Source organism: Thrips palmi, unplaced genomic scaffold (assembly GCF_012932325.1).
Source record: "Thrips palmi isolate BJ-2018 unplaced genomic scaffold, TpBJ-2018v1 HiC_scaffold_8, whole genome shotgun sequence".
Taxonomy (NCBI): Eukaryota; Metazoa; Arthropoda; class Insecta; order Thysanoptera; family Thripidae; genus Thrips; species Thrips palmi.
Genome location: NW_023144635.1, coordinates 11,018,818 through 11,037,286, shown reverse-complemented (window position 1 = coordinate 11,037,286; position 18,469 = coordinate 11,018,818). Strand labels below are relative to the sequence as shown.

At 57.7% G+C, this 18,469-nt stretch overlaps 2 protein-coding genes across 4 annotated transcripts; one reads left to right on the top strand and one right to left on the bottom strand.

Moving 5' to 3' along the window:
* Window positions 1-1,135: 1,135 nt before the first annotated feature.
* LOC117653227 (titin-like) lies at window positions 1,136-12,439 on the bottom strand. The gene is given in 11 exon segments (XM_034398749.1): window positions 1,136-1,588; window positions 1,964-2,239; window positions 2,241-3,010; window positions 3,133-6,806; window positions 6,968-7,427; window positions 8,370-8,479; window positions 10,649-10,871; window positions 10,970-11,143; window positions 11,639-11,769; window positions 11,856-12,095; window positions 12,214-12,439. Coding segments are annotated over 10 exon segments (6,261 nt in total). The 5' UTR covers window positions 12,059-12,095; window positions 12,214-12,439; the 3' UTR covers window positions 1,136-1,348.
* Window positions 12,440-12,894: 455 nt separating this feature from the next.
* On the top strand, window positions 12,895-18,444 carry LOC117653915 (nuclear hormone receptor HR96). 3 transcript variants are annotated; one of them, XM_034399934.1, is made up of 9 exons: window positions 12,895-14,148; window positions 14,694-14,881; window positions 14,978-15,257; window positions 15,359-15,644; window positions 15,739-16,137; window positions 16,241-16,445; window positions 16,531-16,734; window positions 16,873-17,073; window positions 17,171-18,444. In XM_034399934.1, exons 2-9 carry the CDS (start codon window positions 14,705-14,707, stop codon window positions 17,378-17,380), a joined length of 1,962 nt encoding a protein of 653 aa, XP_034255825.1. In that variant the 5' UTR covers window positions 12,895-14,148; window positions 14,694-14,704; the 3' UTR covers window positions 17,381-18,444. The 3 variants fall into 3 exon arrangements, with proteins under 3 accessions (XP_034255825.1, XP_034255826.1, XP_034255823.1); XM_034399935.1 differs by lacking the exon at window positions 12,895-14,148 and adding an exon at window positions 14,172-14,271; XM_034399932.1 differs by lacking the exon at window positions 12,895-14,148 and adding an exon at window positions 14,249-14,395.
* The last annotated feature ends 25 nt before the right edge of the window (window positions 18,445-18,469 follow it).

Sequence of the window (18,469 nt, the reverse complement as noted above, 5' to 3'; positions counted from 1 at the left end):
CCCCGCCCCTCGCCCCCCTCTGCGCCATATGCGTCATTTCCTCCCCGAAAGCCAACTCCATACAATTCCCCGATTTTTCTCCAGTTCCGCCGAGACGCGCCCCCCGCGGCCCCGCCGCGATGCCCGCGCTGCCCACTCAGCGCCACCGCACTGTAAACAGGCCGGGGTAGCGGCACGGTGGCGGCGATACTCCGTACTGCGACTCACCGCCCGTTAGTCATTTGAGTGGCCGTGATGCAGGGCCGCGCCAGGGCCGCGCAGTGCAGGGCCTGCACTGTCTGCTGACTCCGCCGCAGGGCGCGTCTTGCCTCTCTCTCGCACTCAGGTGCGTGCCGTAGCGGCGCGAGAGAGACAGGCGAGACGGGGCGACGAAACCCGAAACGCTCTGCGGAATCAGCCCGTCGCAGTGAGTCACCGCGATTTCGGACGCTTTCTGCAACGGCGGGGGAATGACCGTGGCATGCCCGCCATTCCTCTCGTCTGACTGCGATTCGCTGCGATTGCGATGTTTCCCGCGCTTATCTTCTGTACACGTAACTCTTTCGTGCCCAGATGAGAGAGGAATGCAGAACCCCGAATTTGGATGTGGGTCGGCCAAAGTCACCCCACGAGAGTCATCGAGGCGAACGGGTTGCGCAGAGTTCCGAGTGCAATGCCTCCAGAGGCAATGCAATGCACCTGCTGTGCCTGCCTCCAGAGGCAATGCAATGCACCTGCTGTGCCTGCTTCCAGAGGCAATGCAATGCACCTGCTGTGCCTGCTTCCAGAGGCAATGCAATGCACCTGCTGTGCCTGCTTCCAGAGGCAATGCAATGCACCTGCTGTGCCTGCTTCCAGCGCCGCAAAGGCGTAAGCATGTTGACGAGGCCAGGCTGCGAAAACTTGTTTACCTGAATCTTTGGCGTAAATAAAGTGAATGGCCGAAATGTGACTGGAACGATGTAATAAACAGCTTGACCCTGACCAGTGAATGTCGTTCGCAAGGGCGCGCGGCCACATTCATCGACAAGTACCATTGCCTCTAGGTGTTTACCAAACCATTGTTTCCTTCCAAAAAAAAATTGTGTTTTATCGTGTGTTCCACTTTGTGTGCTTTTCAGAAAAAGAGTAGTAATGTTCAAAAATTCGAGAAGACTTTGCCGACAAAATAAAACATTTTATTATAAATAAATAACGAAAACAAACACTTAGTAAGCAAAAACTAGTAATAACGCTGGAAAATACATAAATATTGTTCGTACATTTTCTGCCAAAGCATATCAGTCCCGCGAAAATAAAAATCTCTCACTCCAATTTTGTACTAATATTGTACGGATCGCCTTTGCGGAAACATCATTGGGCGCTCCCTCTACGGCTGCCCCCCGGTAAGCCTGGTGAGCCGGTTGCCCAGGTAGCCGATGACGCCGACCACCTTGCCGAGGAGGGAGGACATGATCCCGGACATGACGCCGTCCTCGCGCAGCACCTGGATGCCGCTCCTGTCGTCCTGGCCCTGGTCGCGCTGCCGCTGTCGCGCCTGCTTCTTCTTGCGCATGCGCTCCGTCTCGGCGCTCCAGTCCAGGTCGTTGATGTCGTCGGGGTGCTGCACCTGCAACAGCCAACGGGGAGGGGGCGCGTCACAATCCGCGCACCGCGGACGCCGCGGACGCAAACAAGACGGGGCCGCAATTACCGCTTAGGCCGTCCGGCCCGCACCGCCACCGCGGCCCAGGAGCCGGGGCAGGAATTCGAGGAGGTTGGACTTCTTGGGCGGCTTGGCGTCTGCGGCCGTGGCCGCGGTCGTGGCCGCGGTCGTGGCCTCGGCGGGCCCCGGCTGCGCGATGTTGAACAGGGCGAGCAGGCGGTCCACGTCCGCGCTGTCGATGTGCTTGGCGGCGCCGCCAACTTCCTCGACCATGCTATTGGCGTCCGAGGCGGCGGTGGCGGCGGTGGCGGGGCGGTGCTCGCCGACGTCGGTCATTACCTTATTGCCGCCGTAGAACAGGCTTCGGGCGAGCCGCCGGCGGGGGAGGCCGTCGTCGTGCTCCGAGGCCGCGGGGGTCGCGGGCAGGGCGCGCCTGACGCGGTGGGAGGGCAGCTCCCACTCGGCTCGGATGGGCGCCGCGGCAGCGCGGGCAGGCTGCCGGCTGTCCCGGGGGCTGCTGCCTTCGCCGCGGCGACGTCCGCTCCTCCATGCCGGGCGACGCCAGCGACGCGAACTGCAGCGAGGGCGCGGCGGCCGAGCGCACCACGTCGGGCTTGTACCGCAGGATGTCCTTGTTGTAGTCCAGGAGCTGGTCGCCCGGAGACGTGAGCGACGCCTCCTGGACGTTCAGGCGCCTCAAGGGTGCTGGTTGTTGGACAGCTGGCAGGCCCCACTGCTGTTCGGCGGGCGCCGCCTGCGCTGCCTGGCTCCAGGAGTTGGAGGCCTGCGCGGGCTGGTTCCAGAGGCTGCCGCCCGGAGCAGGCTCGCTCCAGGCGTCATCGGTCTGCACCCAGGGATCAGCAGCAGAAGCAGGCCGGTTCCACGGCGCAGGTCCTGCAGCGGGCTGGCCCCAGCCGGGCGCCGCTTGGTCGGGTTGGCTCCACAGGTTGTCGGCGGCAGCGGGCTGCGCCCAGGGGTCCCGGGCGCGCGCGGGCTGTTTCTTCACGGGCCGCGTCTGCTGCACAGGCTGCACCGGCTCCACGGGCTGGAAGAACTTGGCCAGGTAGGCAAGGGCCTGAGGGACTTCTCTCTGCGGTTTCTGCTGCGGGGCTGACTGGCGGCGGGGCGCGGCCGCGGCCGCGTAGCTTGGCCTTGGAGCCTGCTGGGGTGCGGGCAGGTACTCCGGCGCTTCCTCGACGGCGACGCTGAGTTGCGGCTGGTACTGGGGCCGAGGGGACGGCTGGTAGCTTGGCTTTGGAGCCTGCTGGGGCGCGGGCAGGTACTCTGGCGCTTCCTCGACGGCGACGCTGAGTTGCGGCTGGTACTGGCGAGGGGACGGCTGGTAGCTTGCTTGGAGCCTGCTGGGGCGCGGCAGGTACTCTGGCGCTTCCTGACGGCGACCGTTTCGGCTGGTACGGAGGCGGGGGCGCTGGCCGCTGGCGCGGCAGGACCCGGCGCTCTCGGCGCGAGGCGGCTGGTGACGCCGCGGCAGGCGCGCCTCGTCCTGCCTGAGAGCCGCTCAACAGGCCTCGCAGGCACCACTGTCGGCGTTTCTGCTGGAACGGCGGCGGCTTCCCTCCAGGGCGCGACCTCGACGCGGTGTGTCTGAGACGCGGTGGACCAGCTGCCTCGGGGAGGCACAACCTCGATGTCGGCGTCCTGCTGCAGGCTGGGCCGTGATGGCTCCCGGATGGTCGTGTAGGCCGTATGGGTGGCCGGGATGGTTTGCTGCCAGCTGCTTGGTGGAGCTGCGACCTCGACCTCGGAGTCCTGTTGGACACTGGGACGCGAAGCCACCCTGGTGGCCGAGTAGGCCGTGCGGATGGCGGGGGCTGGCTGTGGCTGCGGCGCGGGCCTGGCTGGAACGGGGGCCGCGTACTCAGGCTCGTAGGCGTCTGGCGAGCGTGCCGGTGCGGCCGGGGCTGCGGGGCGCGTCCAGGCGGCTGGGATTGGGTGGCGGTCGACGGGGGCCTGCTTCGCCTGCGTCACCTGCTTGCGGCTCGGGGTGCTGGAGTAGCTGGCCGCGGCGGAGGACTGCTGCCTTGACTGCGTGGTCGCCCCACCACTGGAGAAGGTGTACCAGCCTCCCGGCGAGTAGTCGTCTGCAGTGAAGCCCACCACGTGGCTCTTGGGGCCGTGTGGCTCCCTGAAGGGGAACTCGGGCAGGGGGCCGATGTCGCCCTCCGCCTCGGGGGGCACCATGGGCTGATGCGCTGAGGCGTCCTGGCGGTCTTCGACCCGTGTCTGCCATTGGGGTGCGTCTTGCTGGGGCTGTTCTTGCTCGCCAGACTGCTCTTCGGACTGCTCTTGGTGTTGTCCTGCAGACGCTTTTCGGTAGACGTCCTTGGTGATGTGGGTAGCCACCCCGTGGTGGTGATGGTGGAGGCCGTGGTGGTGGTGCGGGGTGGTCTGCTCCAGAGAGGCGTAGCTCGCGCTGCTAGCCTCCTCGGCGTCGTCACCGGCCGAGCCAGAGCTGTAGCCGGCGTCCTCCTCCGCGTCAGGCACACCCCAGGATTCCGTCGCCGGGGTCTCGTAGGTGCGCTCCGTCTTGAAGATCTCGGTGGTCTTCAACTCGCCGGGGGCGTACTCCGTGGCGGACTCGTCATCCGCGGGCGTCTCGGCGACCTCGGGCGTCGCCACTTCGTACGACGTCTCCTCGACTTGAGGCGCTTTTCGAACGACTGGACGAGTAGACACCCACTGCTGCTGCAGCGGCGAGAGGGGGCTGCCCGCCCAGAGCGTGCCCAGGTTGTCGTGCGGCCGGTAGGTCTGGTGCTGGCGGCGGCGCAGCTGGTTGCCGGCGGGCCTCTGCTCCTCCTCGCTGCTCTCGTCCACCCTGCGCACCTCCTTCTCCTGCTCCTCGGCGTCCTCCTCCTCGGCGGGCAGGTAGCGCACCACGTTGGTCTTCTTGAGGACCTCGCGGTGCACGTTCTTGTGCACGTTCTTGTGCGCGTGCTGCGGCGTGTGGCCGTACTTGTAGCGGGCGGCGGGCGTGCCGTCGAAGCGTTGCAGGGTGCGGTGGTAGTGCGGCAGCGCGGCGGGCACCACCTTGTGCCAGGCGTGGCCGGCGTGCGCCAGGGCGTCGTGGCCGTCGTGGCGGCCGAAGGAGTCCAGGTACTCGCACGCGGCGTCGGAACGCTTCACGCGCTCCCTCCGCGGCGGAAACCGCTCCTGCAGTTGCTCTCGCGCCTTCGCGATGCGATCACGCTCGGCCTGTTCCCGCTGCTGCCGCTGCTGTTCCATCTGCTCCCTGGCCCTGGACAGGCGCTCCCTGTCGGGCTGTTCCCGCTGCTGTCCCCGCTGCTGGCGCTGCTGCTCCAACTGCTCCCTGGCCCTGGACAGGCGCTCCCTGTCGGGCTGCTCTCTGGGTCTCACGCCGCTGGGCGACTGCTCTCTCATCTTCTCCGCGCGTTCTCGCCGCTCGCTGGCACGCTGCTCCAGCTCCTTGAGCAAGTCCCGGGTCCTCCTCGCGTCCTCGCCGCTGCCGGTCCTGGATGGCGGTGCTGGCGGCCTGGGCGGGCGGAGACGCGTTTCCCGCGGCTTGCCAGTGGCGCCGGAGGGCAGGCTGAGCCTGGTCACCGCCTGCCGCTTGCGCCGCAACTTCTGCTGGGGGTCCACCTCTTCCTCCTCGCCCGGGCCAGACGGTGCGGACGGCGCGGGCGGCGCGACAGCCTCCTCGGCGCCACGGTCCTGCTTCAGTGCCATCTTCTTCTCGCGGAGGTACTTCTTGCCCAGCTCGATGAGCACGTCCGTGTTCAGCTCCTGCTGGTCCTCGTCGGCCGGTGGCTGCTGGTCCTGTGCTGCGTCCGCTTCGCTCTGGTACAGGCGGGTCATGTCCTCCTCGACGCGCGCGCGGTTCTCCCTCTGCGGCACCGGCATCACGACGAACTCCTCGAGGTGAGGCTCGAAGGGCGACGGCGTGCTCGGCTGCGCCACCTCCATGGCCGGCACGATCATGTCCATCTCGCCGAGCTCGCCGTCGGAGGGTGCCCTGTTGGTGGCGACGGGGGCGGCACCCTGCTGCCTCGGGCTGGACACGAACTCCCCGGGCGCGAAGTAGTACTGGTCCGTGGGCTCGGGGACCTCCTGTCGTGTAGCTTGCGGCGCGGCAGCCTCGGCCGGGCCATGCTCCTCGTCCTCGTCGTCCTCGATGTAGTCGAGGCCGTCGTCCCTGGACGTGTCGGAGGACTCCGCGTCCTCGTCCGACTCGCCGAGCTCCGCGAGCACCTCGCCCGTGGGGAAGCTGTCCTGCTTGTCGTCCTCCACTTCCACGGACGCGTCCTCGGCGCTGACGCCGCGCGTTGGGTCCACCAGGGAGGCGACCACCGCGCCCGTCCTGGGCAGGGGCTTGAAGCGCGGCGCCGGCGCGGCAGGCCGCTTGGGGAGGCCGTGGCGGGGCGGGGCGGGCACCAAGGGCGCGCGCTTGGGCAGGCTGGGCAGCTTGAAGGGCTTGTGCGGCAGTCTGTGCGCGGCCTTGGGTGGGGCGTCCTCCTTGTCGTCGGGGCGGTACATGTGCGCGGCGGGGATGGTGGAGGGGTGGTCGTCGGGCACCTCGTCCTGGGCCTGCATAGCGTGCTGGGGCGCGTGCTGGGGCGCGTGCGACAGCATGTGCTTCCGCCTGGCGGCCTGCGCGGCCTGGGCCTTCTCCAGGCGCTCCATGAAGTCCTCGGGCGTGGCGGGCCCACGGGCTGGGTGGTGGGGCGGCGGGCTGGCGCGCTTGGACCGTGGCGTAGACTCCGTGGCGTCCGCCGGTTCGGCGACCTGCTCCAGATCCGTGACCGTCGCCCAGGCCAGCGGCCTGCCGTTGGATGAGTGCATCTCGCTGCGGTGGCTGTTTTTAAGGGCGTCGTCCTTGGAAACGACCTTGGCGTTCTCCGTGGCCAGCTTGTCCTTGGCCTTGCTCTTGGAGGCCGCCCCCAGCCCTTCCACGTGGAACTGCACGTGCACGTCCTCGGTGGTGGGTCGCAGCTGCAGCGGCACCGCGGTGGCCTCGGCCTCCACGGCACTGGGCGGGGCGGTGACGCAGACGCGCGCCTGCGCTCCGGGGAACACGAAGAAGGCCACCGAGTGGGCGGGCACCTCCAGCGTCACGTCGCGGTCGGCGCGGCGCACGCGCGGGGTAAGCCCCGGGAGCACGCCGCCGTTGTCCATCGCCAACAGGTGATCGTTCAGCAGCGCGGACCTGGGTTGGTAACAACAAAAATAACAAGTGAAGCCCCGAGACTGGCGGAGATAGTGATTGTAATCTTTCAGTGAGCTGAGTTGTTTACTGGTTGTGACAGATATAATTAACACCGAGGAATATTTTCTGATGACGAACGGGCCATGACTCATGACGCTTACCTGGAGCCCAGGTCGTGGCCGGGGGCGGTGAGCACGTACTCGTGGACGATGGCCTGGCGGATGCCGGCCGCGGGGCTGAACTTGATGGCGACCTTGGCGTCCTTCGCGGTGGGGTTGACGGCCATGAGGGTGACGTCGCCGCGCTCGTAGCTCAGCTTGGTGAAGCTGCCGTGGAGGCGGGCGTTGAGGGCGTCCGTGGGCGCCGCCGCGGCGGTGCACTGCGCGGTGACGGTGGCGGCGGACTTGTCGCCGGCCACCTTGGAGTCCAGCACGGCGCGGCCGCACAGGCGGCGGTACAGCAGCGACACCCAGTAGTCGGGCGTGGGCTGGTGGTCGTCGCCGAGCGTCTGCCACTGGCGGAGGATGACGTCAGCGCCGACGCGGGCCGCCACCTGCACGCGCTGCGCCCATTCGAGGGCGCCGGAGAAGGTCCTGGATGTCGTGGACTCCCCGGACTCGGCTGAAACAGGTGGCAGATAGCCGTTGCAGACAGACTGGGACAAAGGTGCTTCTCGACAATCTCGCCCTCGTCAACATCGCCAGCTCGTCAGCCTGGAGCGTAGGCAACCCGGCTGCCGCCGTGCGTTACGGGACTGCCTATCCCGCGCACCGCAGGCGCTCCCGGCCGCAGCCCGTCCCGGGTACCGCATCTCCCATTCTCCTGAATACTGCCGCGCCCGCCGACTGAATCTCAAATCTGGCGAAGCTGACGTCAATTCAGATTGACCGCTCTGCCTGCGCTCCCCGCGCCACCGCGCCACCGCGGGGACGTGGACAACGCCCAGCAGACAGTCTCTTGCCGCCGCCTGGCCGCGGACGTCCAGTGTAGCAGCAGTGGCTTGCTGCCGCGCGCCTCGCGGGGGCGGAACACGACGGAAACAGGGGCGTGATTGAAACATCGGCGACAGGCTCCGAATGATCGATACTTCTGAGAGGATCCACCTGGCGACCGACATCCGGTTTGGAGGCCGCAGGTTTTCACGATTCCGAGTAAAGATCGCTATCGCAATGCGCAAGTTATCGTGCCGAGCGGGCCGCGGCACAAGTGTGCTGCAGGGCAAGCGCGTGGCCGCGTGGCCCGTGACGTCGACGCCGACGTCCATCTGTATGACGGCGAGGCAGAGCGCGGAGCGCAGCGTCCCGACGCTTCCCGCCGACCTCCGTCGCGTCCTTTATCCTCGCGCAGCAATCTGGCGGTGGCGGTGGAGGGGGCGGGGAGGGAACTGCCCGCCGTGGCGCGGGCTGGCGGGGCCTGGCGGGGCGGACGTGGTGGTCGCCGTCGTCGCGGCGGGCGTCAAACCCAAAGTGGCTGATAAGTGCGACATCGGCGCTAGGCCGCGTTCCGCGCTCCGCTCCGCGCCTCCACGCCTCCACGCCAGGCCGGCCAGACGGCCTCACTTACCGATCCACAGCGGACGCCGGGCGGCGGCGCGGCCCAGTAGACGGTTCACATCCTCGCGGACTAGGTCGAGGTCGCTGACGGGGTCCCTGCCCTCGGAAGAGTCGGCCCACCTGCGGACGTACAAACACACTCACAGCAAGTAAGGCAACGCGTGACAAGGCGACCTAGTGACAGCAGGTGCATTAGATTACGATTCGGTGCGATAACTCGTTTTGATTCGGCGGCGAATAGTGGCGCCGTTCAGTGGCCACCGCCTGGCCCTAGTGGTCCTGGCGGAGGCGGTCCGGTCGGTCCGACCAGGTCTGTTAGTGGGCGGCGAAGGGCAAGGCTGGAGCCTGGCAATCAGTTCTATTTTCCCTTTCATTCTCGAAGCCTCAGCCGAGCGCTTCTAGATCCTTCCAGCAAGGCAACTTATCTTGGGATTTAGATTTAGATTTGACCTCTGACACAAATGGGAAGAGCCTCCGTGCTGCCGGTACATCGGGTCACTGTTTCTCCAGCCAGCCGGTGCTGCATCAGGGAGTGAAACCATTTCAAGCAGGTGAAGTAAAATTTCCGATTACCCGCACCAAAAAAAAAGTCAGAGTGCTGTCATGCATTGGATCAGCTCAGTGTCATTTTTTATTCAAGCGCGCCACCGGTTGAAGGACCTGATAATGCGCGACGGCCCACTATTGCCATGGCCCCCGTGGACTGGGTCGGGCCGGGCCTCGGTCCGTCAAGTGGGTAGACAGGTGCACCGACTCGCAGACTCGGCGCGTGCAGGGTGTTTGTTTTCGGGGCGGGCACGCGCCATATGCACGATGCGCGAAGGTGAATTCTGGGAAGAGTAGGTCGCGACGCGGGAATAGCGACTCACGTTCGCGGGGGTGTTATCAGCGCACTGCCCGGCCTGTCCGGCCTGCCTGAACGGTCTGCACGACCTGCACGCGCGGCCCGAAGCCGGCCAAGTGGTTCGCGAAATCCCTGACAGCCCAAAAGACAAGGAAGTACAAATGCAGTATGTCTTGTTCGTGTCTTTCGTGTGTCTTTCTGTCATTTTAATGTCGTACCGGACATTTTCCTTGTCCAGCCCTTGTCCATATTTTGCCATTGTACTTTGTGTGTCCCTTTCGTGTCTTTGTCGACGTCTTTATTTTGTCCATAAGTGCCCTGTCCCAATATTGCCCTTAGGAACTTGTCCTGAAAATGTTCTCCCCTTGTCTTCCTTGTCCTTACTGTGTCTTAGCTTGTCATTCGAGAAAATGTTCCTGCGGAGTCCTCAGATTGTCATAGGAAAGTTGTCTTAAATATGTCCCCCCTTGTCTCCCTCGTCCTAACTGTGTCCAAGCTTGTCATTCGAGAAAATGTTCCTGCGGAGTCCTCAGATTGTCATAGGAAAGTTGTCTTAAATATGTCCCCCCTTGTCTCCCTCGTCCTAACTGTGTCCAAGCTTGTCATTCGAGAAAATGTCCCTGCGATGTCCGGAGATTGTCCTCGCAAGCAGTTGTCTTTAAATTGATTTCTTCTTGCCCGCTGTGTCTTTATTTGTCCAGGCTTGTCCTTTGGCTTTATCTTGCCCAGGCTTGTCCTTGGATGCAATGTCTTAGAAGTGTCTCCAGATTGTCTCCAAAAACTTGTCACTCTTGTGTCATACGAGTCCCTTGAGTAATGTCTTTGCAGTGTCATTGGGTTGTCCTCAAGAGGTTGTACCCGAAATGTCCTCCCATTGCGTATTCCATCATGTGTTATCCTTGAAGGAAATGTCTTCATAGTGTCCCTTGTCCTAATAATGTTCCCCGGGCGGTAGGAACGCAAGACTCAACACATGTGTTGTTACTCATTTGAAACCCAGCATGTGTTTAGTATCACGTCCTCAACTCCCAACATTCTTGGGGTACTTTGAAGACATTTCCTTCAAGGACAATCCTGGGACACAAAAAAGACACGGTCCTAGCATCTCTAGAGGAGTTACTTTCGCACTCCGACTAGCTGTCGTTGCACAGAGCAATGGGTACAGCCTCTGCCTTCCAACCTCGAGTTCGTGGTTCAAATCCCCAATGTCGATACATTTTTTTTGTCTGAAGGACAAAGAAAAGTAAAGGACAAGAAAAGGACAAAGACATAATTGGGGCAATATGTCCTGTCATTTTGTTTCAAACTAGGGACATTGTCCATTGTCCTATGAATGTCTAAATAGGGGTTGTCCTGAGCTTGTCTTTTGGGCTGTCAGGGAACGCCGCGCAGCGCCGCCGGGGGTGGGCGTCGAACCCGGGCCGGCCTAGGCCTAATGTACTTACGGCTGCCAGACGATGGCGTCGGGCGAGGAGGCGCGGGTCTCGTCCTGCAGGAAGTGCGCGGCGTCCCTGGCGAAGCGGCTGGCGGCGAGGGCCGCGGCTACGTCTGGCCCCAGCAGCAGGGCGTCCTGGTAGCGGGGGAACTCGGCCAGCAGCGAGTGCGCCGCCGAGAGGTCCGCGCCGAGCCGCCACCCGCTCACGCCGGCCAGGTCCAGCGCGCCGGCCTCTGCAACACACAGTGTGTCACACACGGCCACACGGCCTCGGGGCTCAGACGAGGGGCTACGCGCCACTCGCGGCCGCTCCAGTCGCCGCTCTACTCACCGTAGCCCAGCTGCAGGCCGACGGGGAGGCCGTGGTGGTCGGCCACGGCGAGGAGCCGCCTGGCCTCGGTGGCGTCCCAGTTGTCGTCGTCGTCCCTGGCCAGCGCGTTGAGCGCCACCACCAGGTCCCAGCCCACGGCGCGCGTCCACTCCGCCACCGCCAGCAGGTCGGCCTCTGCGAAAGGAACACGGGGGTCACGGGGAAGCCAGCCGCAATGCCCTGTGGGATCACCCCTCATCGCCCACCCTCCAAAAAGACTCCTGATTGTGCAGTGGTGGATTCGCGCCCCCTCCCCTGTACAGTCCAAAGTAGGTTACGAGAGGCACGGTCGCTTAGCGCCTCTACTCCGCGTTCCGCCGTGCTTCGCCTTGATAAGGGATTGTTGAGTCATCCCCCTGGTCAGTTCGTTTCCGAGAAGCGCGTCTGATAAAGCCGTTTTGGATAGATAAAGGCTGCAACTGACGGTTGTCGATTGTCTGTCTACCCTGCGCGTTGGGCGGAGCAGTTGCCTCCACACGTCGAATCGCGGTTGCTTTCGTCCAGGCTGAGTCGTCACTGACCACTGAGAGAGTCCTCTCGGGGAAGAGAAGGACAGACAGGGCGCAAGGGCGTGGCAAAGGGCCTAAAGTAGGGTGCGAATGCAGAGGTGTGCTATGACGGGTTGCTGACCTGTGACGGTGCCGTTGCCGGACTTCGCGCTGCCCGTGGTGAAGCTGAGCGTGTCGCTGGACGGCCCGGCCAGTCGCAGGACGGCCGGCGCCAAGCCTTTGGCCATGGCCTGCGTGCGGACGACGCCCGGCCTGGAAGCGAAGCGAACAAGATTATTTTCCGACCCAAAAGGAATATTTGCCATTAATTTCACTTTGCATGGTAACCGGTAACGTACCCGAGTTTCCGGTGCTCCGAGAGCTCCATGGGGTCCATCGTGAGGCCGATGAAGCGTTCGCCCACCAGGGCGGCCATTTTCTTGGGGTTCACGGACACGGCCAGCAGTGGCGTGGGGGCGGGTGGTGCGGGGGTGGTGGCCGCGGCGTGCGCGGCGGTGGTGGCCATCAAGGCCGCGAGGGCCGCGGCCCAGAGCAGGGCCATCACGTGGTCGGCCAGCCTGGCCAGCCTAGCCTGCGCGCTGGGGAGGAGCGGGAACGCCGGTCAGTCATGAGGAAGTGGGCTGGTCTGCCACGAAGCCTCCCTCCCTCGCGAGCAACGTCCACCATTTTGCGAGAATCCGCAGCAGTTGCACTTACCTGCACGTTGGGCTATCCTTGGCGTGTTGCCAGCCTGCGGGAAGTGACTCTCGCGGTGTCCAGGTTCAGGGTGCCGTCGGTCGGGGAGAGCGGCGCGCAGGGTTGACGCGGAAGGCGGGCGGCTTGGACAATACCGTCGTCGTGTCGGAGGCGACGAGGCGACGCCCTGGAGCGGAGCGAGCGACTGCCCTCCCCCTCCCTTCCCTTCTCGGCGTTTCGCAAGGGCCGGCCGGCACCCGTTGGCGCCGATTGGCCCCCGAGGCCCCCGTCGACGCCCCCTGGCCGGGCCCTGGCCGGGCCACTCGCTGACCGCAGCATGCTTCGCGCTTCGGCCAGCACCTCGCGGCCACCGGTCGGGCCCCAGGCAGCCAGGCACGCAGACAGGGGGCACGCAACTCAGCAGCCGAGTCAGGCCAAGTGTCAAAACGCAGCGGGTCGCATTTCCCTCTGCAGCTCGTCGCGTCCCACTCCCAGACCCGCTTTCTAGCGCTGTGGGAACAATGCTCTGGCCAGCCGCCTGATTTCGAAGGATCGTTTCGTCGCTGTCTTCCCCGTGCCCCCACGGCAACGACCCATGAGTGCGAGAGAGACAGAGCGACGAAGCGCTCCTTCGGAGTCAGGCGGCTGGCGGCCCGCCGATGCTGGAGGGCTAGAGGGGCCGATGCGGGCCGGTTGAGTGAAAGCCTATTGGCTCTCGCTTCGCCCCACGCATTATCTAGTGATTGGGCCCATATCTAGTGCGACTAGGGAAAGGAATTGAGGAATGTTCTGGTTGCCTTCTTCCAGTGGCATGTCATAAGGGTTGCCTAGGAACCACCTTTTGACCGGAGGCGATCGCACTCATCCCCTCCCCTCCCCATCCCCGTTTATCTGACCGCCCTATCGTCACTCTGTCACTCTCGCTCCCTGTCCTCTCATCTGGAGTGTTAGCCCCAGGGACTGGCGGCCCGCGATGCGCCTCGCGCCCCTGCACTGCACTGGCTGCAGCACACGGCCCGTAATCTGTCCGTCGGCACTTCGCGACAGTGTACTACCGCACGTCAGCAGTCTGATCGTGGGTTCGTCGCCCTGTCCTTCTCGCACTCATGGGGTCTTCCCCTGGCGGTGCGAGAGAGAGAGAGAGAAACACAGTGCGATGGAGCTCTGTTCGGAGTCAGCCTACAGCAGCGCGCTTGGACTACAAAACGCTGAATACTGTTTGCGCGTGCGTTCCCCCTCGGTGAGAGGCGCTGGTTCGAACTGGGGCGATCCGGGGGGAATTGCATAGGATCGCGTTCGTTCAGGTGCGCAGCACACGCATGGATGCTTAAAGAAACTGCAAAGGCCTTAACCACAGTCGGTAGGACAATGACCAAATACCAAAACGAACGTGCTGTGCCAACCTCTTGAACCTCTTAAAAATGGAACTAGGGATGGTTTTCGTTGACCCCTTCATACCTGTCACGGTTCTGTTCGGGCTTTGCGACTGGGCATGTGTGCAGCACGCGGACTCTCTTTCCCTCTCACCGCCCAGGCAAGCGCGCCGTTTCAAATCGTCCGCCGCGGACGAACGAACAGGCCCGCCCACCAGGCTGCCACCACACACGGCACGGGCATTCCCCTTCCACGAATAAAAGTCAACCCTCATGTCACGCATCACAAAGATAAATGAACCTTTTTTGGACTCGGTCTCAATTCACGGCTGTATCTTCCCGCGGAATTCTTTCTTTGAGTGAATTATGCGTAGACATCTGGAGGGAAGGGACACGCAATGGGACACTGTGTGCGCGTGAGTTGGCCATTGAAAACAAAAGTCTTCTGCTGTTTTCTGCTGTTTTCTTGTTATTGACATTTGGCGAGACGACCATCTCGTTGTGTATTTAGCCCATTTAGACGTAAACATGGGTTTAGTCCTCATGTGAGGGACTTTTACTTGCATCACATCAAGTGTGGAAGGTGAATTTGATTGAATGTGACTCTGGGGTTATTCGATATGGATCGGTTGGAGATAACTTATCACTTCCTTATCTCTGCTGCTCCTCGACTTGCCAGTTGTCTTTCTGGTTTTTCGTTTTAATTGCAAGTACCGTTCCTGGCAGTGTTCAGTCACTTCATTGTGTCCAATTCGATCTACTCACTACGTCTGTATCGAGGGCTGTCAATGTCCAATTCGTCCATCCTGCGTTTCTCGATTTATTTTGAAGTATGCCAGGGTGATGCGCTGTCTGTCATAACCTCGCCCAGAACTGTGACATGCTTATATCCTTTACTCTTCATTCCGAGCATTTTTCTGAAAAATATTTCCAAACACTTTTAATTATTTCTTAGTTACTGCCATAATTTTGATGTAGTACCTGGGGCCAATTGATCTCAAAATTAGAAAATGCTGTCAACGTAATTGAAGTGGTCTACAAGAAATCAAGCTAGAATATTTTTTTCTATTATTTGTGTGTTATTGCATCTTTGAGTTAACTCTTTTCTTTGCACTTTTGTGTTGGCAGTGAGAATAACAATGAGTGGTGACAGTAGCGAGTTGCTGGATGATGGGGTGCAGGTGAAGACAGAAGGTGGATCAAACAGCAGCAAGGTTTGCAGCGTATGTGGAGATCTGGCTCTGGGATATAATTTTAATGCTCTTACTTGTGAGTCCTGCAAGGCATTTTTCCGCAGAAATGCTCTCAAAGCTAAGGTCAGTAAAACTCACTCTCCTTCAAAATAAATAATAACTTCGTGCTGGTCTGTTTTCTTTGATTTAAATGACATTTCTTTCTCTCTTTTGTTTTAGGAGTTTAAGTGTCCCTTTACAGAGAGCTGTGTTATGACAGCTATTACTCGAAGATTTTGTCAGAGATGCCGATTACAGAAATGTTTTGCAGTTGGTATGAGAAAGGAATACATTATGTCAGAAGAAGAAAGGCTCAACAAACGACAAAAAATTGAACAAAATAGAGCAAAAAAGAGAGCTGCATCATGTCCAGATGACGAGCCTAGTTTAAATACCACAAAGCGTAACCGACCTTCTCCCAAATCTTCTCACTCTAATTCTGAGTGGAACAGAAACTCAGGTTCATATACAATGTTAATAAAAATACAATTTTTCAACAAATCCTTTACAAATTGTTTGGTTGAACCTTAATTTTTTGTTTCTCTCTTCTCCTTGGTTTAGATTGGTCTTCAGGAACCCCTTCCAATAGCCAGAACAGTCCAAGTGCTTCCCTGCCTCACGAGAGGAGTCCCTCAAGAAGCGGTGATGCTCTTTCAGAGCGTTTGTTGGAGTCCCACCCTTCACCAACCACTGCTTCATCTGCGGGAAGTGTTCCAAGTCCGAACTCGCCACCAGACAGTGCAACCGTTGCTGCATCTCAGAACACAGAAATGGTTGCTATAAAAGATGTTGGTAGAATTAACAAACAGAGTATGATAAGTGTCATTACCTACCCACATCAAATAAGGTAATACCAATTACCGATTAGTCTTCCGTTGTCTTTGGAGAGGTTTTTGTTGCTGGAATTATGGTTATTTTTTAAATCTTGTTTCTGCCCACAGTCAATCCCCTGAGACTCATCATGTATCAAGAAGCAGTTCAAGTGTTCTGCCTGATTCAAAGATGTCTTCAGTGACAACATCTACACAAACTGATGAAATGCAAGAGAGTGCGAAAAGGCTTACAACTACTGCCACTCAAACTTCTGACAGCTCACAACCTGTCTCTCAACCTTCTCCCCTTCTGTCATCATTAATCTGCAGCCAGCGCTCGGATGAGTCCATCTCTCACCAAGAAACATCCATGTCTCCCTCCCCAGAAGACTCTTTGCTTGCAGTGGAGGGAACAGGTGGATGGACGGGAGTTGATGGTGTCAATGGCCGCTCATGGGATTCGTGTGCACAGCCACCCAATGTGTCACAGAGACATGTTGATGATGATATCCTGCAGGATGTATTCAGGTATGACTCATTTCACTTTTTTTTCACAATAGTTGATTTTTTCTGCCTTAATCCATGGTAATTGTGGAATAATAAAAAGTGCATCGGTATTTTCTTGTTTCAGGATCCCCGGTGTTGCTAATTCATTCGATGCTATTCTTAGTGAAGCTATTAAGTTGGAGTTTTCTGCGTACTCCCCTCGAACATTATCAGTTCCTCACTTACACGCTGATGGTTTCCCTCTTAGCAGAGAGTTGAATGATGCAGAGAGAGCCAAGCTCAATGAGTTGATTGTGGCCAACAAAGCTTTACTGGCACCTCTTGAAGAGGTTTGTACTAGTATTCCCTTGCAAGCAACCAGTGAGACTTTTGTCATTCTAAGAAATGAATGATTTGTCTGTTCTTTTTTTCCAGACTAGCACTGGTGATCCTCGCTTATTGGACATCATAAATCTCACTGCAGTAGCCATTCGCAGATTGGTGAAAATGGCAAAGAAGATTAATGCATTCAAAAACATGTGTCAAGAGGATCAAGTCGCTCTTTTGAAAGGTGCTTGCATGGAGATGCTGATTTTGCATAGTGTCACAACATACAACCCTGAAAAAGATTCATGGGCTGTGAGTATTATTATTATTATTATTATTATTAGTAGTAGTAGTAGTAGTAGTAGTAGTAGTAGTAGTAGTATTTTCTTGACTTTGCATTTGTGCTTATTGAATATTAACCTTTTTTCTCCTGTTCAAAAATTTTTACAGCTGCCTCACAGTACTGCAATTAGTGTTGATGTTCTCAAAGAATGTAAAGGAAATTTGTATCAAGAGCACCGACGGTTTCAACAGTCATTTGATCCAAGATGGAGAACAGATGAAAATATCATGCTTATCTTGTCAGCAATAACACTGTTTACACCTGCCCGAGCAAATATTGTACATCATGACGTCATTAAACTTGAACAGGTATGTTTGATGCAAACCTTTCATGTGCATTGGTGCTTACAGGGCGTTGTCAATTCAGTTGACTGTCAATTATTATCCATTCTCTTTTTTCTTTCAGAATTCATACTGGTATTTACTTCGGCGGTATTTAGAGTGTACATTACCAGGATGTGAAGCCCGTTCTACTTTTTTAAAATTGATTCAAAAGATTTCAGAACTACATCGTCTTAATGAAGAGCATGTTAGAGCTTACTTAGATGTTGATCCCTGTGAAGTTGAGCCACTATTGATAGAAATATTTGATCTCAAACCTCCTTCAATGTTGTGAAAATATTAGGATTTTTTTTTTTTCAAAGATGTTGTCATCTTATTTCTGCACTGCCCCTTGATTGCTATTTTTGGTATTCCATTTTTCCTTTGGAATTATACTGTCTAATTCTGATGTCAATCTTCTTCAGTGCCATGTAATTCAAGAGTATATCTAGATCAAGTATTTTTCAGAGAAGTGCTAACTTTTTTTTCATTATTGGTAGCTTTTATGTAGCAGGTAACATATTAGAGCTCTGTTATTAATTGAGTATTTTGAACCCTGTTAAGTGTTGGTGTACTGGTGTAACTACTATGTATGTTACCCTGTAACTTACTCTTTCTTTATCTTGTTACAATGTGCTGTATAAAATTCCTTGTTAACATGTACCTATAGTCTAATTTTATGTCTGTTACTCAAATATTTACCTGCTTAGCTTATTAGACTTGTACAAATTCCTATACTGTTATTGAATAATCTTGTATAGTTTCACATGTATGCTCAACTTTTGATTGGCTTCAAGCTGATTCTCTTTGTGAACTTGAGAGGACAAATGTATTGAGTCTTAAGAGCTAATTATAGATGTGCTAGGTTTTACATCTATATTGTGGTATTTGTTTGCTCAGAAAAGTTTCTATTTGTATTTCATTACTCACTTCAGGTTCATTGTTTGCTTGCTGTCTTAGGGTTAGAGACTGACAATGTGCATGTTTTTTTCTTCTATATAGTTTATGTACTGTAGCTGTAGAAACTTTTATTGCACTTATGAATTGGTTTTCAAACAAATCAAACTTGTTTTGGGTTGGGTCCAAACAGGTACCTGTGATGTAGAATGTCAAAAGTGCCTCCCAAGAAAGGTATGCTATGTCTATTAAGAAGTGGGAGATACAGTACCTGGTACTACTGGATGTCACCTACCATAAGCAAAGGGACCATGCATTTTAACTTTTTTTTACTGTTATCTTGACATGCCTCATGTGTTACTGTCCTGAGAAAATGTTTATAATTGTACTAGCCTGAAAGGTATTGAATCTCAGTTACCGCATTTAATCTATCATAATTTTTAAATAAATTTGCTTGTTACTTCTGGTGCTTTGGTTTCAAATGCCT